The sequence below is a fragment of the Phoenix dactylifera genome, chromosome 17 (assembly GCF_051530095.1).
Source record: "Phoenix dactylifera cultivar Ajwa chromosome 17, Ajwa_hap1_PhDact_Kaust_v1.1, whole genome shotgun sequence".
NCBI classification, from domain to species: Eukaryota; Viridiplantae; Streptophyta; class Magnoliopsida; order Arecales; family Arecaceae; genus Phoenix; species Phoenix dactylifera.
Window position 1 is genome coordinate 8229285 of NC_143206.1, and position 24304 is coordinate 8253588.

Below are 24304 nucleotides of genomic sequence, written 5' to 3' on the forward strand. Positions count from 1 at the left end.
TTGATAGGTAGTAGGGTTCTACGCGGTGGCTGGTGGCCTTATGCCTACCCGCACCCTAGGACCATCGCGGCAGCCCGCCGGGAACGGGGCGGGGGTCGTGACAGTCATGCTACATCAACTATCGAGCTCGGCTCGATCTCCATCGGCTAATCGAGCTCGGCTCGATCTCCATCGGCTAATCGAGCTCGGCTCGAGCTCCATCGGCTAATCGAGCTCGGCTCGATTTCAGCTCGATCGCCAACAGACTAGGCCAAAGAAGGCCGCTGAGTCAACCTGGAGCACTTAACTCCAACTGCATTAGAGGTACACCCTATTTGACACGTACATCTCCATATATATTTGGCTATATTACAGGATGATCGACGATTGGACTACTTCCTTCGCCCGAGCCAAAAAGCAGCTCGAACTCGGAAGTCGGGGGTAGTGTTGGGGGAAAAATCATCCCACAAATACAATTAAGGCACCCAGATCCGAGCACAGAAGCTGCCGAGCTCATCCAGGCCGAGCTCATCCAGGCCGCCGAGCATAGAAGGCTGCCGAGCTCATCCAGGCCGCCGAGCTCAGAAGGCTGAGGCCAGAAGGCCGAGCACAGAAGCTGCCGAGCTCATCCAGGCCGAGCTCATCCAGGCCGCCGAGCATAGAAGGCTGCCGAGCTCATCCAGGCCGCCGAGCTCAGAAGGCTAAGCTCAGAAGGCCGAGCACAGAAGGCCGAGACCAGAAGACCGAGCTCAAAAGGCCGAGCTCAGAAGGTCGAGACCAGAAGGCCGAGCTCAGAAGGCTGCCGAGCTCATCCAGGCTGCCGAGCTCAGAAGGCCGCCGAGCTCAGAAGGCCGAGCACAGAAGGCCGAGACCAGAAGGTCGAGCTCAGAAGGCCGAGCTCAGAAGGCTGCCGAGCTCATCCAGGGTTCCGAGCTCAAAAGGCCGAGCACAGAAGGCTGCCGAGCTCAGAAGGCCGAGCACAGAAGGCCGAGACCAGAAGGCCGAGCACAGAAGGCCGAGCACAGAAAGCCGAGCACAGCAGGCCGAGCACAGCAGGCCGAGACCAGAAGGCTGAGCTGACCTCAGAAGGCCGACCTCGTCGTCTATATGCTGCGGCCATGCCCTGCAGCAGCCTCACTGCACCATGCTTTACTTGCCGGCCACGCCACGACATATTAATCAGGAACCATACTCTGCTACGACTGTCAACGCCTCACCATTCCGAAGAATGTACTGTACTGCGCGCCACAAGCAAGCTCTGGCTACGCGCCATCTCCTCCCATTATGGGAACGGGCCATCCACGGCAACTCATTACTTCACACGCCCACGTCCAATCGTGACGGTAACCCATTAATTCGTCCAGTCACATCACAGGTAACCCTGCCACTCTCCTTATAAAAAGGGAGGCTTCTTCCTCCTAAGGGGGTTTTTTCGGACTTCTACATACAGTCCCTCTCCTTCTCCAAAATTAAGCCCCCCTCTGACTTAAGCATCGGAGGGCCGGCGCCGGAAAAGCCCGGCCACCGGCTTCTTGCAGGTTCCCCCGGAAGGAGCCGCACGCCGACGTCCACCGCCCACCGTTCTCGCTCACAGGCCCCCCCCCGGAGGACGCCGCCAGCCGACGAACCGCCGTCCGCCGATTCTCCCACCGGAGCTCCTCCTCCTCCTCGGTTCGCGGCCGCCTCCGGGTCCAATTTCCAGCAACAGCTACATTCCGAAGGAATGGCTTATTCTCTTCAGTGTAGAATGTTATTGCTTCCCCAGTTCTTCCTCCTCTTCCAGATCGACCTAATGGTAGATTGGCAGTTGTGGATTTAGTAGTAGCTATACAAATAAATGGAACACAGGGCAGTGATAACCATGTGTAGTTGAAATATTGTTTCCTGATGAGCTTCATTATGCTGTCATAGTTTACCAACTACCTACAGTGTAATAGTGAACGTTGTCTGGAAGCAAGGGAGGTCATTTGGATGAGCTTTTTAGATACATACACAACACACACAGGGCCTATCTGGGATGCTCACATCACGTCCGTCAGATGTGTTCTACATGAGCATAGAGGAAAGGAAGATAAGAGGCCGGGAGCTCCAAATTGATTTGTTTGGTTTCAGAATCCCAAGACAATGTAGAGACCAGAAACTGCCTCTATTTTATAGATTCCCAGCAATCCCCTGTTCAAAATCTACTTTTCTTTCAAACTCACAAGGGAGATATCCTATGGAGACTAGATGTAAAGGCCCATGATCTCACTCAAAAGGCTAGTCGGAAGGTATTATTGGAATTCTTTGTCCTATATAAGTACCCAAGATCGACTCAGTATATAATCTATGGGAAACTAGACATATGCCCACATAGATCCTTACATACTTTCTACATTTAAGACCTAGCAGCCTCGCCATGCTAAGGTCCAAATCTAGTCCAATCTAATTACAAACATCGCAATTAGCCTATCGCCAACTCCAAATAGGCTAGTGTTGCAATGCCCCTAGTCGAGATTGGCTATGAGACGGGTTGGCTGTGTTACCATTTGTATTGTGCCCCGAACCTATACTCAGTCTAACATGACTGCACATATCTTAGAGCAAGACCCAAGTTAATATGCAAGGACTATAAGTTGAAAACAACATTGACATTGCTCGACAATGTGATTCTTATATAGAACAAGAGAAAGTAATTCTATCATTATCAAATAAAAAAATGTCCCAATTATAAGTTGTAAGTATTTGATTGGTATCAGTGACGCTTTAACTATTCCTGCTCTTACCAGTAATCCCAAACATAGCCGAGTACTAAGCATTCTGCGATTCAAAAAAAAAGTAAAAGAATGGCAGGAACTGACCGCTTGTAAGAAATCACACTACACACCAACATAAACATTTTAATGATAAAACTAGAAAATCATAAATATTGAAATAAATGCAATTATTATGAAATCACAAACCAACTATCCAATACTTATAATTACCACTCAAACAAACCGTTATATATAAATATATCATATATTATATAAAAAAAAATCAATTCAACGAGTTATATCATATATTGTCAAAATAGCCATTCTATTCAATAGAGGTTTCAGTAATTTATCTACCATTTCTTGATTAGCATGATTTGGATCCGGTAACAGTTAACTTTCTAGCTTTCGACTAACCATGATCATGCATCAACCCTTAATTGGCAATCCATAACACCATGTTGATGTTCGTGGCGAGGCTATCCATAATGTCATACTCTAGCCTATAACTAACGATCCATAATATTATGTTCCTGCTCATTGAGGCTATCCACAATATCACATTCCAGCCTGTGATTAGAAATTCATATTAGTATGGTTAGTCCAAATACCTCTTACTAAACATCCAATTATGTAAAATTTAATTTTATACTTATCATATTAAAATAAAAATTAATAAAAATTTTATGCAAAATTCAAGATGAACAATAATCATTTTTCAAGTAAAGAAAAAATCATCAACACATGATACATATTGTACATAAATAAACACAGAAATTGTTACATCTACTGGCAGCAAAATCTAAATGTTTACCATCACAAAAGTACACTTAGAATATCCAATTAATTTTAAATTAATATTTGATATAATTAGAAAATCCAACTTGCTTATGACCAGCTATAAGCTATATTAATTTAATCGACTATTTATTAATCTTCTAATCTCTAAGTTTTGATGCTCAAACTAACTCTAACCCTAGATTTTCCCACCCTTAACCATACCGCTTACCAAATTTAAATAAATAAAAGGGTTAGGGTTTTACCTCGTTTTAAAATTTAGAGTGTAAATCCTCTTGATAGACTTCTTCTTGCTCAGATGATTGCACCCTTATAGAGAACCAAGACCTATAATTAGAGAAAATTGCAAAGAGAGTCAAGGCGATGATGAAAAAATATGAAGAATAGGATCAGCCTGATCCGATAAATCATATTAGGAAACTAGAGTCCATATAGGCAAAGATGTTGTGGCAGAGGTTGTCAATGGTGTGTCTAGTGATTCCCGACAAAGGTCAAGGTGGTGATCGACATAATGGGTGGTTGCGACATCAATTCAAGATCCTCAATTAGGGTTAATCGAAGGTCATAGAGAGAAATAGAGAGGAAGGGAACTTCTGCTAAGATCCAGTTAGATGCATAGAGAGAGGAAGAGAGAGGCTTTGTAGTGCTCTCTTTCTCAACTATATAAAAAGAGAGAGAGAGAGAGTCCAGGAATTCCCCCTTTTTTTTCCTATATAAACTCTAATCCTAGCCATCACACAGGCCCCATTTTGGGCTCCTTGGCCTTTTTGGCTGGGAAGCCCAACCCACCCCCTCTCTCTTCCCCCTCCTCTCTCTCCCTCCCTTCTTTTGCCTTCCCTTGCCCTACTTCCTCTTCTTTCCCTACTGAGGAAACCCTAACCCCTTGGTTTCTGAGGAGTGGTAGAGCATGGAGGCTACGGTGGTACCACTACAATAAAAGTGGGTTTTCCCAACACTTAACTGCCGACGCTAGAGAGAAGCGTCGGCAATTTGGCCGGCGTGCCAAAATTTGCCAACGCATCTAAATTGCGTTGGGAGATATGGATACTTTCTCGCTCCTACGACAGAAGGTAGATTTAGACAACACTAAAAAGCATCGTCGGAAACCAAAAACTACTCCCCTCCCCCAACGATGCTTTGAAAAGCGTCGTTGGAGGCCGATTGCCCAACACTGTGTATGCCCCCGCCCCCAACGATGCTTTAGAAAGCGTCGTTGGAGGCCCTCCTCTCTCACTTGTCTCCCGATCCCCATCTCTTCTATTTATTCTGTTTGTCTTTCTCAGAAGAAAGGGGTATGAGAGAGAGATTCGGAGGCTTCGAAAGAGATATCGGAGCGATATCTAGGGTTTTGGAGGAGTTCCGGCGACAAATCTTCGCATTAGGGATTGCTCTCATCTCTGATCTTGTCGGATTAGAGGTCCGGAAGGCGATTGGCTAGTGGTGTTTAATTTTGGGGCATGGATGATAGATCTCCTGCGGGGCCGTGATATGGCATCGATGGAGGGGACAACGGGAGAAAACGAGGGTAATGGGAAGGGGGAAAGCTTCTCTTCCATATGCAGCAAGTCTAGTGCCGACGCTACGAGGACCCCGGCCTTCGCCGCTCCCAGGAGAGGTAGAGCTCTGCAGCTTCCGGAGGACCCCGACTTCTTTGTTTCAAACGCAGAAGACGCGCAATGGGGAGAGGGTCTTCTACTTTTCTCAAGGTCATATAGAGCAGGTGAAATTCCTTTCGATTTGAGATTTAAAAAATAAAGTTGTGGAGCTGGGGATCATCCCAATCTCGCCGACGTCTTCCCTCTTGCCCTAAATCTAGATCTAAATCCTTTCTTAGATCTGATCGCAGGACGGACCTGGCATGGTGGGCGAAGATCCGGTGGTGCTCATGGACGGTGGATCTCGGTCCGGATGCTAGATACTTCTCAGCAGATTTGCCTCTTACTTGGATCTCTTAGCTTCTTGCCTGCATGGGGTAATTAGCATCGTCTCATCGGATCTCTTCGGGGTTCTTCCCTTCTTTTTCTTTTCTTTACTTTCGTCCCCCCTTGGCCTCTAGATCTCTACTTTCTTGGCTTCAAAGCCGAGGTTAGGGCAGCCGTTAAGGGATCGAGCTCCGGCTCGTCTTCGTCTTCGTCCTCATCGGCGGCGGATCCGTACATCAGGAGACTCATCAGCCTCACCTCCAAAGCCGAGATCTACTATGAGGGTGTCCTCATCTCCATCAACCCTCAAGAGTCCACCATCGCCCTCCAGAACAGTACGCCCTACAGCGGAAAATGCGTATACATTTAAAAAAAATAAATTTTTAAAAAAGAAATTATAATGATTCTTTAAAGCATCATTATAAAAAAATAATTTAACTGTCGCTAAAGCCGATGCTTATAAGCATAGATTTTAACGGCACTTTTAAGCGTCGCTAAAAAGGATCGTTAAAAACTGACCTTTTAGCGGCGCTTTTTAAAAGCGTCGGCAAGTTTGTCGGGAAAGACAATTTTTTTTGTAGTGTACTATAGTGTCAAGGTGAGGCCATAGTCGTGATGGAGGTCATGTGGTGCTTCGCTAGCTCAACTGTAGTAGTGTTGCAATGTCAAGGCAAAGCTACAGTGACAAGCTTGGCCCAAGGATGAACATGGAGGCCAGAGTGGTGAGCTTCAGCTAGGGATGGTGTGTAAAGCCACGACAACTAGCAAAATCATGAACAAAGAGTTGAGATACAATGGTGGAGTGCGACGACGATAGGGTTGGAGTGTAGTGGCTGTGCCGGTGGTGATGTAACATCAAGGTGAGTTTGGGTAGAATTAGAGGCTGAGGTGATTTTTTGCCATCAAGGCAACGCTGTAGCCAAGGACAGTGCATGGAGGTTGTAGCGACAACCTCAGGGGAGGAGATGCATGAAAGCATGGGCGACGAGCATAGGCCATAGGTTGAAAGTAGAGGCCGCAGCAATGGAACACAACAATGAGGCGGGGGTCGAGTTAAGTACCGAGTCGAAGAGTGACATGATAGACAACAATGACATAGGCCATGAAGGAGATGTTATGGAAGAGTATTGGGGAATATTGGAATTCGGCGAAGAGATAGCACAATATTAAGGATAACATCGAAGGCATCAGCAAAGGAAACCGAGTTCTGTTGAGGAGGAAATCGGGAGGGCATACCTGATCTATCACATTTGGTTAGACAGAAATGCCCGTATCTTTGAGGGCAGTAGGTCGGCGCCGAAGATGGTGGTGGACAAGGCCTTTCGTCATGCTGCGGAGATCACCACGACTACCGCATCGAGATCCTCTGAGATGGCCGAGGACATCTGGGATACCCGTTATGCTGTCACAACGCTAGGTTTGCCCTCTTTTTTTGGGTACCCCCACTTCTTGGTCATCTCAAAGTTAATTTCGATAGCGGCATGTCGGCAGATGGAGTGCAAGGAGGAGTGGATTTTATGATCAGAGACCATCATGGCATGCTGGTAGTGGCGGGGGTCGGCGCACCCTCGGCCTGACCGCTATTGAGACGAAGCTTCGGGCAGCATGGGAGGACATCTCCTATGCGAGGAGATTATTTGGAGTAGATAGGGTACACCTCAAGGGGGACTCCTTCACGATGATTGATTGGATATGGGAAGTGGACCGTTACGGGGATGGCCACCTGTTGATTAGCGAGACTCGCAGACTGGTCAGGGAGATAGAGTCCTTTCATGTAGCATATGTGTTTCGGAAGGCAAACAGAGCTGCAGATTGGGTTGCCTCCTTCGTAACTCGGCACTCCAGAGAATTTATCTGGACTAGGGCTGCTGATATTCCTCTTTCTTTGTACCATTTTTTTTCTTGACTTAGCTGGTTGTACCCACATGAGAGCTATATGAAATGCCACCCCCCCCCCCCCCCCCCCCCAAAAAAAAAAAAAAGGCATCAGAGTGGTGGAGGCAGCAGTCATGCATTGACAAACACAAGCTAGTCCAAAGCTTAGATTGGACTAGACCGAGCTAGTCAACAACGTGGTCATTTAGGTCAGGTGTTAGGAGGTCACTACCAAGAATTTTCAAAAAATTGAATTTTAAATGTAATGTGCCAATTAAGTTGGACTAATGGTTGTTTGTTTGGGCCGTATTAAGTTTGACTTGCTTGGACGAGGCTCTTTTTATGGGCTTTTATCTATTGCATTGCTTGTGCTCGAGCTCCTCTTCTCTTGCTTATTTTTCTTTTTCCTCTACTTTTTTGTTCTCTCCTTTTTTGGCTTCAATCTATACTTCATTTCGTTTATTATTTCAAAAGTTGTGGTGGGGTTCCACCATTTTATTCAAATAAAGAAGTTTAGTGGAGAGGTATATGAAGTTGAACCACTTCCAATATGTTATATAATACATTCAATTAATTGCTTTCTTACCTTAAAATTTTTTCTCATTTGGTTTTTTCTTATGTATGTTTATCAGTGATTCTAGGGATCATCATAATTCATCAACGGGGGTACTTGATTTGCATGATGTTTTGTTTGTTTTACAGAAAGTTGTTGCTTAGGGTGCTCAATTCCAGCTTGAAACTTATTTAGGATATGAAAGAATCACACTTAACGTGCCATAAAAGAAAGAAAATGTGCGTTCGATTGCAACAAGCTGAGTGGCTGTGAGTGTATGCATTTTGGTCTCAAGCTAAAGGAGCTAGAATATCAATAAGTTTAAATATTTTCTTCTATATGCCTGTAAATAGTTGAGTTTGGAAGCATAGTTGTATTTTTAAGAATGTTTCTGAGATAAAGTGGATTTCAATAATTCAAATTGGAAACTCAGTCATGCTGCAAGTGCTTAAAATCTTGACCCTAATATTATCGAACACTATGTGGGATACATTTGAAGGCAAAGAACTTTGATTGAATTACTTTACAATATATTATATTGCTTGATATTTTAATAGAAGTGTTATAATTGCAAGCCATTATTGTTGCTTGGTATTTAAATAGTGCTGCTATAATTCTTATACAATATTCCGTCAATGATTTATCCTCAGTGTTGTAAATGTTCGAAGATGACATGGCTCTTGAGTCTGGCAGCGTCGCTCGCGAGCTCGTTCGCTGTGCCATACTTCCACACGATCGAGTTCGAATGGAGGAGGCGGATCTTGAAGATTTTGCTGGTCAGGCCTATTCCGCCAGTATTATGAAAATGAGTCCGTTGACATAACGGAATATTTATAAAAGTTTTCCATTGTTATTGGCATTGAACTGGCCATATGGAATTTCTTTTTTTAATTTCATTAAATTTCAGTCCATCTAAAATGGTGAAATTCTTCACAAAATTATTTACTTTAAAAATATGATTTAGAAGAGGAAAAGGACCATATGTTGTTATAGTACATTAGATTGTGAAATATTTTAGAGTCAAGTTTGCAGGATATTGAGTAATGTGTTTCGTAACATTCAAAATCAAGGTACTACAGCGCAATAAAAGCTCTAGATCCACTTCAAGTAAAGCTTCTATTCGTCCATCTATAAAAATTTATTTTTAAAACTTTCACATTTTATTAGGAAAAAACTATGTTTAAAAATCTTGAAAAAGGAAAAACCGCGCCAGGTAGGGGTCGAACCTACGACTTTCTGCTTAGGAAACAGACGCTCTATCCACTGAGCTACAGGCGCAGTAACAGGAATGATCGAACGTTTCTCGACTTTTATCTGAACTCAAAGAAAACCCCGTCATCCACTAACCCCCCTGATGTTCAGAATTGAAAACCAATTAATTATCGTGATAAAACTCACCCTCTAAATTCATATCCAACCAAATCCATTTGCTTAGTCTTATGTAATCCTGATCACAATAAAATCGATTATGACCTTTAATGGAAGAAATACTGGACACCTCGATCTCAAACTTGACCGACCTTCCTGTTCTCGGATGTAAACCGAAGCGAACGACTTCGGCTCCAACCGAGAAGTCACCAGCCGCGGAGAACAATCAACACGCATTGATAAAAGCGAACAACCCCAACAACCGACAGCCTTGGCAGTCTGCAGCCGCAACGGCATCACATTCTGCGCCCTACTAGCGCACTCTACCGCCTACGTAGATTGGCGCCCATGCCACGACCGTATCACCGACCACTGCCTAACCATCATTGCACGCCACATCAGTCCAGATAACAACAGACTGGCTTCTTTTATTAAGAAGAGCAACCCGAGAAACCTCAGGTACGCAATATACATGCAATACGCTATCTTTCTCACAGAACCCTCACTCTGCTGAAATCTCTCTCTTCCATACCGTTTTTTCGTTATTCTAGCTTAAGCATTAGAGGATCCCCACCAGAAATTCTTCGAAAAGTGGATTTCTTGCAGGGCATCCAGAGAAAGAGTCCAGCGCCCAACGCCTCAACTAGCCTACTCAACCCGTCTCCAGCCGACCTCAAGGTCGTTTAAACTACGCTTCTATCTCTGTCCGAATAACGAGGCAACAACCATAATCATCATTTTAATTTTGTTTTCCTTTTTGCTAACAATCTTAATCATCCTTGCTGCATCCAAGCCAAAGTATTCAGATAAGTTGCAAGTCTGATCACATCTTTAGCATCCAACATGGCATGCTCAAAAACGACTTGCTTGCTTGACAACCGTAGCAACGGGTGTTGCTAAATTTTTCCCCTAACATCTTACTTCATCCTCCAAATCCGTGCAATAGAGAGAACAAATTCCCGTGAACGACTCGCTACCGAGTCGCCCCACCTATTTCTTGCAAGCGTGGCATGGCCTCACCTGTGGAGTAGAGTGCAAGATTTTTAAGACCGTGGCAGTTGCTGGGCTCCTACCAACCTCAATTTATCTTTTACGTCCCACTACCTCCAAATCCAAATATTTATAGATCCAGTTCAAGTGAAAACCATCCAAGTCTTCCTCTCATGGTTCAGCTAAGAACTATGGCTCCAATGGCAAAATTCCTCGCCTCCATCTTCCTACTTATCCCTCTTGCCTTTGCTGATATCAGTTTCAACTACCCAGCAATTTTCAACTTCGGCGACTCCAATTCCGACACCGGCGCGCGCATCGCCGCCGGCCTCGAGAGCCTCGAGCCGCCTAACGGTGGGTCCTACTTCCGCCGGCCGGCCGGAAGGTTCTGCGATGGCCGACTCATCATCGACTTCCTCAGTAATCTCTCCCTTCTCCACTTTAATTCCCTCTGGAATTATCTCTTCTCCATGTATATTTGAGTGCTAGGTTTCGGATATTTTGTCTGAAAATTGAAGGTAAAGTGAAGTCTTTAATGCACAAATATTGATAAGTTTAGTAATTTGAGTACTGTTATGAGGCCTTTTAACAAGCAGTTTAGGGGTCAATGTCATGGTGGTTGTTTTGTGCTAGTCTGTTAGGTGGAATGGTGGTTACTGATGCGACTGCTTTGGCTTGGTAATGGTGATTGGTTCACTTGAATTAATTCAACAATGTCTTTGAATTATGTGATGAGAATCCAAAATTTTTTACGTTTGCAAGAAGGAATGCTTACATTGTACAACTGAGCTTACCAAAATCCCCTCAGTCATAATAAGTAGTAACCCATGTTATGGTCGAGATTGCTGGATCTTACCTTGACTGCAGCTTGAGCGACGAGGCTACCGGTGCCCCAATGGACTATAAGTAGATTTAAGTTTGGTTATTGAGTTTATTAAGAATGACGTTTAGTGAAACTACATGGATCACTTGGATCAGAGCACATGTTTTTAAAGAGTTGAGAGCTGGATGGGTTCTGGTGTCTGTGGCGATTTGGTGGTGGATCTGGCTTCAAGGAAATGAAAGGGTTTTCCAATCTAAAAGTAAGGGCTGTTCAAGAGATAATTGATTGTCTTACATTTCTAGAAGGAATAAAACTCTGATGCTTCCTTATCTAAGTCTACTCATCTTATACCATGCAAGAATGCCTGTTCTATTTAATCTCATTTCTTGCTCATTTTCATTTGTATCTGGTTGTACCTCCATTTGTAGCCGGCTTAATGACCTCTCTGAACTTCTTGGTGTTCATTCAAATCTCAAGAAGATTTTCTTAAGAAGAAAAAGGATAGAATGACACTTTTAATGAAAGAACTTGACTAAGTTGCTAGAACTCAGAGTAAAGGAATAATGCTAATATGCAAAACATCTATTTACCATAAATCAAGCAACACATACCAAAAAGGTTTTATTATCATAGTCAACAAGATAAACCCAAGATATTGTATACTGCCTGATCTGCCACCAAACAGGATCATACAATGTATTGCAAGAAGAATGCACAATGCTATAAACCATCAATACCGGTGCCAAATGCTTCATCGTTGTCGTCATCGTCGTCGTCATCATTGTCGTTGTTGTTGTCGTTGTTGTTTTTGTTGTCCTTGTTGTGCCAGGGAGCTATTCACAATATTTATGTCTGATATTTTTGCAATTATTTTCTAACCTTTATTTTTCTTAAAATGTAGTTTTATTTGTGTTATTCTTAGTATACTGTATATCTGATGCATCATCTTTCTTTTTTTTTTCTTTTTTTTTTTGTTTTCTTTTTTTTTGATGTAATATCTGACGCAGCATCTTATCCCCATATATATATATATATATATATATATATATATATATATATATATATATATATATATATATATATATATTGTTGCAGCGGATGCTATGGATATGCCATTCCTTAATGCATATCTGGATTCTGTTGGTGCACCAAGTTTCCAGAAAGGTTGCAACTTTGCTGCAGCTGGGTCTACAATACTTCCAGCAACAGCATCATCTGTCAGCCCGTTTTCTTTTGGCATTCAGGTGGCTCAGTTCTTTCGATTTAAAGACCGAGTTCTTGAGTTGCTAGCTACAGGTAATTTTTTTTTTCAGGTGGAGTGGGGAACTTTAGGCTTATTATATGACAAAAATTGAACTTCTAATACTAATGAATTCTATCTTACCTTTTCTCAAAAGTTGTGAAGCTTATGTTAGAGTTGATAATTAGGAGCTCCATTATCCGAATCAATATTGCAAGCATGGTTTGCTGTACTGGTGTGTACCGTCTGATATCAGGCATATCGTACCATACTAGTACCAAACCAAAATTCAGTATGGGAGGTGTACTGAGTCCATGTATGCCAAACTGGCTCCCTACCGGCCATACTGATATTGTACTAGCATTGTACCGGTACGGGATCCAGTACCGAGATGACGAACCTTAATTATAAAGATATTATTCTTCTCATAAAATTAGACTTTGTTTGATCAACATTTGTTTCATCAGGGCTCATTTGTTTCTTTTATTATTTCTTATGCTGTTCAAATTGATCACTTTTGTTAGGAAAGAGGATACAAATGGATAATGAATTCTTTATTCTGTTAATAATCAGATCAACTAGATGGTGGAGAAAATGTTCTATATATCACCAACACATGTAAGAAGAGTTTAAGTACATGGAGTTCCAATAACCAGGTGCTCAAGTTGCTACCATAAGTATATGGATAAACACTAGTGCATACAATCTAACTTCATGTCTAAAATTGCATTATTTATGTAGAGGCCTTGATCAACTGAAAGAGCTATAAGATGAGTTACTAAGTATGTAGCAAAGAAAAGTTTCATGAACATCAATTTGCATGTGATCCATACTAATTATACCATATAAAATTTGTAATGTGTAACACTTAAGGAACAGGTTTTAATATTTAATGCGGATACAGTGTGAAGAGCAAGATATCATGCTAAGGCTGTGCAAAATATAGATCCTACACTTACATATACTATTTAAGTATAGTTTATTATAAACAAACTACAAACAAAATACATATGAGAAAATATAGGAGTCATATATGTTTTGTGAGTATCTACAATATAGTGGGCAGCTATAGTATCTTTGATGCCTCATTCTCCTTGGTGGATCATACACCAAGAGTTTGTTGCAAGAAAGATGGATGGACTATGCAGCGAACAAAAAATGCATCAAGGTGGGAAGGCGGAGCTTGTAGGAGGTAGCGCAATAGTTGAAGCAAGAATGGCGCATGATGCGTGGGGATTAATGGATTATGATGTTGACCCAACATATTAAGCCAAAAAAAGTATGATTCCAGCAATAAGGGAATCAAGGAAGTGATGCACCAAAATAGCTAATGAGTCAAAACTGTGAAGGTACAATACTAGTGCCGAGACAATTCTGAAGTTTGATTGACATAACTCCAGAGAACAGATACATGAAGTTGAAATATATTAATATAACGATGAAGAGATGGGCACCAATAAAGTGACTGAGAATAGCAAAAAACAAAATCTAGTCACAAGAAATACCCTGAACTTTGATATGAACAATCAAAATATCTGAGGCATTGGTGATTTCAGCAATGCGGTACTGCAAAATGAAGTTGCAGGCCTTGTTGTCTGGCTGTGGGATGTGTTGGTTGACAAAGTTGACAAAAACTGAATAAAGTAAGGCAAAGATAGCAATGTAAACTAATATTGATCAAAATGATTAGTATAGAACATTGTTATTTGATGATTACCATGACCTACATACATTTGATGATAGTAAGGACTCAAGTGCTGGTGCCGCTTGGTGTGCCAGTCGCTAGTAGGCACAGAAAATGTTGTGCTGGCAGATGTGCCACACCATGCCAAAATAAAAAAAAGACTTAATAAATTTTTAAATTAAACAATACTTTAACATTTTAAAAATAATAGGTGCTGTACTGACCTGTACCAGTTGCCAATATTGGCTTGACACTGTATGTGTCTGCTGGCATGGGCCGGCACTTGAAACCTTGGATGACAGACAACTGGACACCAAGCATAACAAAATATCTATGTCTCAAAGTTGGCTATGTTAAAAGAACATAAATAGATGCTTGACAATGCGACCTCAGGGCAGCTGAGTCTCATAAGAAGCTTCTTGAGGCAAAAAGGTTTGTTTATTTAAGGGCAATAATGTAGGATTTGAATGATAGCGGAGGTGACTATCTAGTCATAAACTGTCTATTTGGGGTTGCCATGGTTTCTTAGAAGTTGATGACAAGCTTCTATATCAATCACATCATAATCTGTGTTGTTGACAAGATTTTTGCCAATAGTGATATGTTGCCACCTTTTTAAAGCCAAAAGATCTTGTCCGGAAAAGGATGTGGACCTGTGGAATTTTAGTCAAGTGCATGGTTTTCCTTTTGGATGCGATGCCTTAACACAATTCATCATAATATTTACAAGAAGATTGGCTTCACTGTGTACCTCACATGAAAGTATGTACACTTTGGAACAAAATCAATGGATCATAATATGCTGAAATCCTCCTTTTGTTATCCTTCTAAAAGATCTTCTCTTTTTTTCATATTTTGTTCCCTAAATTCATCTTCCTTTTTGTTTGTTGATGGATATTTCCGTTGTTTACTTAAAAAATAAAAAAACCTCTTTTATACGCAAATACATCGAACGCAACTGGAGGAGTCATATTCAATCCCTATTTGTAGGAACTTTGCAAATCCCCTATCAAGCTTTTTTCAGAAACTGATCATTCATTACCTAAGTAAAAGCTTTTGCAAAACAAGCTTGAAATCTAGCATAGCTTTGTAAATTCTTATATTTTGGTACCGTAGGCTCATTACATTCCCTTTTGTGGATAACTGAGTAAGATGCGTGTGCACATTTGCAATAAGAAAACTATAATACAACGCTACTACCAATATGGTAAAAACTTGTCATACCATTTATCCTTTGAGAACACTATAAGTTATTACTAAGCTCAGTCAGACAAAACTGCTTGTTATGTCATTCAATGCAAAATAAAATAACCAGAAAAATTGATTTCCATGTGCATATTGTACATGCCGTATAACCTAAAAAGACATCCTAGCCCTATTTCCTCCTTACTGACCTGCTTCTATCTGAACTCCTTTGGTAGCCATTAGAGATGCTGATTTGTCTGGCTACTTTCTTATGTATTCTGTCCTGATAACTGCAAAATTGTTGCAAGTTATTTGATGCGGGAAACCTAAAAGATGAAGCTCTGTTAGCTAAATTTTGATGCAAGATAGATTGGGGAAAAGAGATTTAGGGTTCAATGGAAGGTTAGCACAATGCAGTAGAAAGTGTGGGTGTTAGAATTTTGAAATTAATATGGGATTTGGGTCGAACTGAAGTAGAAAGGTGAAATTGTTAATATAGTTTTGTGGTTGATGTAAACTGTTTTAGGCAGGAAGTGGTATTGTAGTTTGATCATGTTAGATGAACAGTTTACCATTTTCCAGGTCATCTGGCAGCAGATCTAGATGTAGATTATCGTTGTGCTCCGAGAATAAAAAAGATTTAGTTAGTTCAAAACCTTTCTAGAAGTTGGAACATATCTACCTGAGATTCTCTGTTTCGAATCTAATTTAACTCTGACAAAAATCGCAGAAAAATCAGATCATCAATTGATTACTTGGTTTATTTGAAGCTAAACCACTGGCACCCACCTGTCTTCTTCACTGGTTGGTGGACTGGCCAGAACTGTAACTATAATGCTCATCTTTGTTCCAGCTTATATGTTGTAAAATATCAATGCTTTGAACCATTGTTCATCATACCGGCCCGAACCAGGCGGTACGGAGCGTACAGTATCATACCAGTTCGGTACCAGTACCCAACATGGGAGGCATACCCACACTCGGTACACCAAAAAGATTATGTACCGTAACGATATAGTGCTAGTGTAGCACCGGTATAGGGTGTAGTATCGAGATGACGAACCTTGCTTTGAACTGTGTACATGAAAGTCTGGCTTTTGTATTTGAAAATATTTGATCAAAGACAGTGAGACCTTTCAGCTTGAGCCGGAAGAATGCTTAGAACTGGAAAGCTCCAAATTATCATCAGGTGCCCGATGGTATAATACTCATACGCACACATAAAATAATAAGACTAATTATTGAACCAACTTGTTCATCTTGATGTTTTTAATAGTGACACTCTTTAGTTATTCATCCGCATACATTTATTGTAGTTCATTTTGGAGTATGACATGCACAATTTCTTTGCTTTCCTGCAGGGAACAAATATAAGAGATATATTCCTCAGGTTGATTTCTTCAGTCAAGGACTTTACATGTTTGATATGGGACAAAATGACCTTGCTGGTGCATTCTATTCCAAAACAGATGACCAAGTTATTGCTTCTATCCCAACAATACTTGTGGAGTTTCAAACCGGACTTAAGGTTTGAAAATCTTCTGCTTTAGATTCAACGTTTTTGAAGTAATCTGAAAAATGATTTATAGGAGAAATTCTAAAATTTTGATTGGGTACAATTAACCCCCATAATGCAACCTTTAGTGACTTATTGGATCAAAAATAATACATAAATGTTTGACTTCTTTGTGTATTATATATGCTTAATTTTCTGAATAAGATGTTCTACTGTTCTAGTAACCTATTTTCTCTTCTTTTAAATATATTTAGTTCAGTCCTCTTAGTTTCTGTCGTGGTTTATTTAGTTCGTCTGTAGTGGGGTCCTTGCGACATAGAGTTGTATTCTGACTTTTCTTTTCTTTTCTTTTCATTATACTTCCAGCAATTATATGACCAAGGTGCAAGAAGATTTTGGATTCATAATACTGGTCCACTTGGGTGCTTACCTCAGAACATAGGCATTTTTGGCAAAGATCCATCAAAGCTGGACGAGCTTGGATGTGTGAACTCTCAGAACCGTGCTGCTAAGCTTTTCAATCTGCAGCTTCATGCACTTTGCACAAAATTGCAGGGTGAATTTGCAGATGCAAATATTACTTATATTGACATCTTCTCCATAAAATACAACCTCATTGCAAATTTTTCTCGGTATGGTAGGTAACTACTTCATTGATGATTTCATAGAAGCCAGAGACTATGTTGATTTGTAAGCGTAAACTTGATTTAACTTTGTCATGCTTGGCATAATATTGGAACAGAAGTAAATGAGGTACTTCTTCAATCATAAGTGGATGAGTCATGATCTTTAAATCTAACCTCTTACCGAACCAAGTGAGATGGTTACGTCCTACTGATAAAGCAGACTAATTAACTCTTAACAATGAAAAAAAAAAAGTTATTCCATGCAAATTTGTGCAATACATGAAAACAATTTTATTTTATCACTAATGATTCTTCTGTTCAAATAATAGGACAGAATATTCTACATTCTGACATAACATAATATCTTGCATCATTATAGAGTTGGAATCCATTAATTATCAAATGGATATTAGTGGTGTAAGAGGCTGCAAGTATTAAGATTTAAAGCATTGACACCAATATTATTTCCAGAGTTTTGGCCTGTTGGGTAAATATGACACAACCACAACAAACATTTAGGCTTCTCCCTGTAAAAATGTGGCCAAGTACAAAAATATATCAGTTATCTACATGATTATTTCAGGCAATTTGTAGTTGCATTCTGCTGAAGTCATCAATGCCACTAAGTCGGAAGGTCTCGATTGTTCTGGGATCAATTTTCCATTGCATCGCATGCAGCTTTCATACTTTTATGTCTGCTTTCCTCAGAATGAAGGTAAACAAAGAAATATATATAATGATCTGCTGATGTGTGTTTTGCAGGGTTTGAACATCCCATAACGGCATGCTGTGGATATGGGGGACCACCGTTGAACTATGATAGTCGAATCTCTTGTGGACAAACAAAGATTTTTAATGGGAGCTCAGTAACAGCGAAAGGGTGCAATGATACAACTGATTATGTTAATTGGGATGGAATACATTACACCGACGCTGCAAATCTTCATGTTTCATCACAAATACTCACTGGAAAGTACTCTGACCCACCATTCTCGGACAAAATGCCTTTCCTTCTCAAACTAAAGTTTTGAGATCCAGTTGACTTTCAACTCCATCTACTAATAGGCCACTATGTAGGAGTTAAATGTATTATTGTTATTAATGTTATTAAATGAAGTTGCAATCCTTGTTTCTACGAGTGAAATAAATGTCGTTCAATTCTTTCTATGATCAAAAGCTCTATACAAAATTCTTGCTGATTATTAATCCATTAAACCTAGTTAATCTGTAGATCAATGTTAATCCATTAATTACATCCAATTAACATGTTGATCTATACGATATTTTAGAAACTCTTTAATGTATAATTTTATCCTTATGTAGTTAAACAGTCTAACAATGGGTCACTTTCAGATTCTGTTTATAATTGTGTTACTCAACCTGATTATTAAACGGGTCAAGCTAGGTCAAGCTGGATCAAGTGGGTCAGCCTCTAAACCTGAACCAGGGCATTTAATAAACATGTAGTCTTGTTCCCCCATTTTATGACCAGAAAGAGATTATATCCAATCGAAATCCACTAATTTTGTGCCTAGTTCCTGTTGGACTGACAGGTTGGATCAGGGATTGGCACTCCTTAATTCATGTAATCACATTATGCTTCTTGCATGCATACAAACCCCAAAAAAGAACAGAGTACGCATAAATATGATTCAGGATTCCATGTGGCTACTAATATTTTAGTCAATAATTTCTTTAAATTAGAATATCAACAATGATTGCCTTACACATACAAAGTACTTCAGCCTCCAACTACAAGGGTAAATTGCCTCCATTTCTCTTCAGTCTCTTCCCTGGTCTTGACGTTGAATTCACACTTGTTTTCTTTAAACGTAGGTCCACCAGGAGCTGGTAGCTCATCGATGGCAGCAACTAGTTTTTGGCAGTACTAAGCATAGATTTATTTTATTTCTCATCTGTTGCTAGCAGTGCAAGCACAAAGGCAAAAAAACTTCACTGACTAGAACTTAAATAGTGAGAGAAGATGTTTCAGCTAGTCATTCTCAGTATTTTTCCATCAAGTTGTTGCACTCCTTATTTTCAGTTTTGAAGCATGCAACTGTGAATAATTGATTTTCCATCAAGAGATATGCAATAGAGATACTAGAAACATATATTATGCTTGATGGTTCATGATTAATAGATTTTATAGATAGCGCACAACTTAATTCCTTAGAAAAATAGAGAATAAAACCATATTTCGGAAACTCTGGTTTACAACCAAGTGTCTATATAAATGAGAGCATTGGCTGTTAACAATTTAGAAGTTCAAAAATTTACGGCATCTCAAAAAATGAGTATTGATTTAGAAATATGCCATATGAATGTTTTGTATTTTTTAAAAATATGCAAAACAAAATAGTTAAAAATAAGTAAGGACGTGTTTATATTGATTGCAGTACATTTTCCATCAACTTGTTTCCACTAATTATTTTCTGGTTTAAAGCAACAAAATTGATTTTCCATATAGAGAAAAAAAGAGCTAATACAGACATACACAATATGCTTGATGGCCATGACTAACAGCTTTTACTAACAGATAATGAAGCAATATTTCAGAAATTATGTATTAGAACCACATGTTTTATGTAACAACATTTCTTGGTAACATTTGAAGATTTGATATGCACAACTTCTCAAAGTATGAGTGTTGATTTAGAATCATGCACATAAGAATAATATATGTTTAAAAGATATGCACAAATAAATAAAGTTTATCTTTGAATGCATCAGATCTCTCTTGACAGTGTAGCAGCATTACAATTACACTAGGTAGCCTCAAGCATATAGATTCTGAATTAGCAAGAGTTCATGCAAGCTGAATATGGTATGAAGATATCGAACAATATTCTAGTGCAGAGAGTATTTTTCACCAACCAACAATTGTTGATGAAAAGGATTGCAAATAACTAAGAAGCACAAAAATCATTGTGATTTGGGTTATCAGACGAAAGATCTGAAAAGGTTAATATCATTTTGGAAAGGTCAGTGCTAATGTTGCTTTCCTATCATTGTATTTTAAGTGTGTTGGAGACCCTTTTTTTCCTTTTGAGAGAGATGTAGAGAGGTTAGGCAGGGCCTAATCATTTCCATTAAGCATATGAAAGTACAAGCTTAAGAAACAAGACATCAAGAAACAAAAGTAACAAGAAAGAAAAGGATACAGGGAGAAAACAGAGGATATCATTGTCTGAGAAATTATTAGTATACTCTAAAACAATTTGGATGGTATTTTCATGGAAGAGATGTCATACTAGGAGGATTTGCAGTCTACTTTAAACCAATGAGTACAATTTTATGTTGGAGTGTTGGAGCTATTGTTGTGAGAAATAACATAGCAAAGGCTATGGTGACACAATTAATTGTCTTCCAATCCCATCTTTTGGTCCAAAAGGAAAAAAAAAAGTTTAATTGCTTTCCTGGCATGGAGCGTATGATGTTTGAGGCAGATGCTATTCATATGATTCATCTGTAAAAGTAAATGAAGGTATCATTGCAGTAATAGGGCGATTTAAATGACTGATATTATGGTATGGAACTCGAAATTAGCAGCTATTTAATGGTTGAACAACTTGCAAGAATGTACCAAAATAAATGCAATTATTTGTGGCTGTTGCAATACTACATCAAATTATAAAGGTTTTACTAGGGCAGATGAATTTATTATTTTAAGATGTTGCATTCCTCATTTCTTCTCTCTTATCCCTGAGTAATGATTTTTATTTAGTGTTCCAATATTTAGTGGCTTCTAGTATTTTATTGTATAGTAAGATGGAAAACAAGGAAACTATTGCATGCCGGAAAGGTTTTAAGTCTCGGCGGCGGGGGACATTCCAGCCATCTTGTTCCATTCCTATGAGAAAATGAGATGGGGGCTTTGACCTTTGTGTGCACTACAGTTTAAGCTCTGTGGACATGAAAAGAAACAAAGATGTGCCTGTGAAAAGAAAAGTTTAAAACCTAGCGGATCTAATTAATTATGCACCGTGCAGTCTCTGGGCATCCCAAATTTGGATCTATGAAGTGTATATGCTTTAGGCTCTGAATGCAACTTAGGTTTGTGTCTTGGTTTCATCTCACAACTGGATGGTAGATTGTGGGTTTAGACACTGCAGTGTGATGTGTGAACTCAAATTTATAAGTACAAAGAGTTAAAGGTTGTCAGTTTAAGAGCTTAGAATATATTAGAATAATTTTAGGGATCACGTAACAACTTATATCAGTATATATTATTTTTCTTTGTTAGCATGATCCTATATCGATCAGTACTATTTTCTTTTGTTAGCATGATCTCGTTAGAGTAATTTTAGAGATCACATAACAATTTGTATTGGTAAGTATTATTTTTCTGTATTAGCATGTGCTATACTAGCATATATTATTGTATGGAGACCGTATAAGAGTATATACAACCTCTGAGATGTACCGAATATGTTGGAACGGAGAAATAAAATCACTTCTCTCTCTTTTTCTTTTGTTTTCCCATTCTTCCGTAAATTTTTTAGCAGAATAAAACTTTTAGTTCAATCAAGGACCATCAAGGTTTCACAAGTTGACACATTAAGATCTAGGCATCCAACTTAATATCTGCTTTCATGTGGATTTGTAATGGTAATCAGCTTCTGCTTCGCAGGCTAGTAGATTAAAGTAATCATGCATTGTTACATACGAAAATGGCGTGGGCGTGCCGCTATGAATCGAGTGGCATAAAAGAAATAAATTGTGGGGAGTGGTAACCAGTACAACTATTCCCTTGTTATCACCTTCTTCAATTGTGGGGTACCATCAGCATACTTGAAAGCATCTGCCTTGCTCTGCAATCAAAGTTACCAATTGTTATCAAATTTGGAAGTGAAAATGTCATCCTCCTTTTCAGAAGAAAAAATAGCTTGATATGTTGATGGAATGACAATCACAAAATTCCAGAAAACAGAAAAACTTATAAAGCTGACAAATAAATGATCAAATGAAACTTTATAATGCTAATGTTATTTTCATTATTTATGTTCCATTTATCAGTCAACACTGCAGTGTCATAAAGTTGGATAGGATTTGCCATGAAAAATTAGGGGACTCATAACCTGATTGTGATGCGACAAGCTAGATGGAAATGCAGTGGAGATCCCTGAAAGCAACTTGGGATTCTAAAGTTGGGGAGTTAAGCTAATAGACTGATATTGCAGCATATTTCTTCTTTTTGTCATCATAACTTGATGGTCAACAAAATAAAGTTACTTCAAGACATCTGTTATAAAGAATCATTCAAAAATATTTTATTATTTATGTTTCATAAGACTACTGGATTTCTGATCTATCGCTCGAAAAAGGCAGGTCCAGAGATTGGCCATTTTGAAATAGCCAGGAAGAGAAAATAATGAATTGATGGATTGACTTTCAAAAATCAGGTAAAATAAATTCTAGAATACCATAAAAGGCATTCTGGAGTAAATAAGCCTAACAGAGGTAGAGATGAGGGTCCATACTCACCCCCACCTATCTATTTAGGCCCAATTTGGAATTGCCGTAAACAGTAAAGCATCTATTTATAGGGCTTTAGGCAATAGAGCTTTCACTAGTAGGGCTATTAATAAACAGTTATTTATTATTTAGTGACTATATTTATAAAATATTGTAGAACTTTAACATCTATTTGGTAACTGAGTAAATATTTTTAGTGTCAAAAAAATAGAAGTTTTTTTTGCATGTATACCTTCCAAATATGCAAAATTACATGAATACCCTCGTAAAGTTGCTATTTGCGTGTATAGCCTCATAAAATACTTATTTTGTATGTATACTCTTCTTTTTCTCTTTTTTTTTAATATATCATACCATCTAACACTATTAAAAGAATAAAAAAGTTTAAATCTAAAATAACTCAAATACTCTTATGGGTAGACATGCAAAATAAAAATTTTATAAAGATATACATACAAATAGCAACTTTGCAAAAGTATTCATGCAATTTCGCATATTTAGGAGGGTATATACTTAAAAAAAATTCAATAAAAAATGATCAAAATCTAGTAAAGATAATTTCGTCATTCTTAATAAAAAAAGTGACAAAAAAAGATTAATATTATTATGTCGCAGGATCTCATGTTAATATCAACTCTTATAAAATAAATCATATTATTTTTACAAAATTCTCGCCTCAACAAACAAGCAACAACTCAACATTTATAAATCACTAGAAAATATTTTTACTAATCTAAGCATCTATAATTAATCTTTTAAAAATAATGAAGAATATATAGACGTCATAGGCTCAATAATGATAATTATATCAAAATCAAATGAAAAATAGTATTACCAAAACGGTCACCTAATATTCCAACTTGACCAAGTTAAGATCTTTAATTAAAAAAATTGACAATATAACTTGGCCTTTTTCTAACTTGTTGATCTAATTGAATCATGAAAGACTCAGCAAATCTTAGTCAATTTTTGATCATTTTTTAATAGATTTTTTGAATATATATTCGTCTAAATATGGAAAATTCACAAAGTTGCTATTTATATGTATACCCTTATAATTTTTTTTGTATGTCTACCTATAAGAGTGTTTCAGTCATTTGAATTTTAAGCTATTTATTTTTTAACTACATTATATGGTATAGGTACATATGCAAAAAAAAAAAAAGGATATACATGCAAATAGTAATTTATGAGCGTATTCATGCAATTTTGTATATTTAAGAGGCTATACATGCAAAAAATCCTAAAGGATATTGCATAATACTTTTAATTGTCTAACAGGTTGTATCATCAAAATTATTTATTACAAAGTACTCTTAATTTATAAATTATTTATTTTGATATTTAACCTCAATAATATAATAAATAATATTTTTAAACTTTATTATAAAAGTATAAAAATATATTATAATATAGTAATACGATATTATTGTTTCAATTACAAATACTATATAATAATAATAATAATAATATTATAATATGATTATTTAGTATAATATAGTATCATTTTACAATATTTTTATATTTTGTTA

At 38.5% G+C, this 24304-nt stretch overlaps 1 protein-coding gene and 1 non-coding gene across 3 annotated transcripts; one reads left to right on the forward strand and one right to left on the reverse strand.

Annotated features, from left to right (window-relative positions):
* Nucleotides 1-9067: 9067 nt before the first annotated feature.
* TRNAR-CCU (transfer RNA arginine (anticodon CCU)) lies at nucleotides 9068-9140 on the reverse strand. The gene has a single exon. It is a non-coding gene; the product is annotated as a tRNA-Arg (tRNA).
* A 1065-nt stretch (nucleotides 9141-10205) lies between these two features.
* Nucleotides 10206-18470, forward strand: LOC103723609 (GDSL esterase/lipase At1g54790). 2 transcript variants are annotated; one of them, XM_039132857.2, is made up of 5 exons: nucleotides 10206-10640; nucleotides 12139-12339; nucleotides 16514-16680; nucleotides 17035-17305; nucleotides 18057-18470. In XM_039132857.2, exons 1-5 carry the CDS (start codon nucleotides 10394-10396, stop codon nucleotides 18323-18325), a joined length of 1155 nt encoding a protein of 384 aa, XP_038988785.1. In that variant the 5' UTR covers nucleotides 10206-10393; the 3' UTR covers nucleotides 18326-18470. The 2 variants fall into 2 exon arrangements, with proteins under 2 accessions (XP_038988785.1, XP_088569523.1); XM_088713397.1 differs by having other exon boundaries at nucleotides 10305-11302.
* Nucleotides 18471-24304: the final 5834 nt, after the last annotated feature.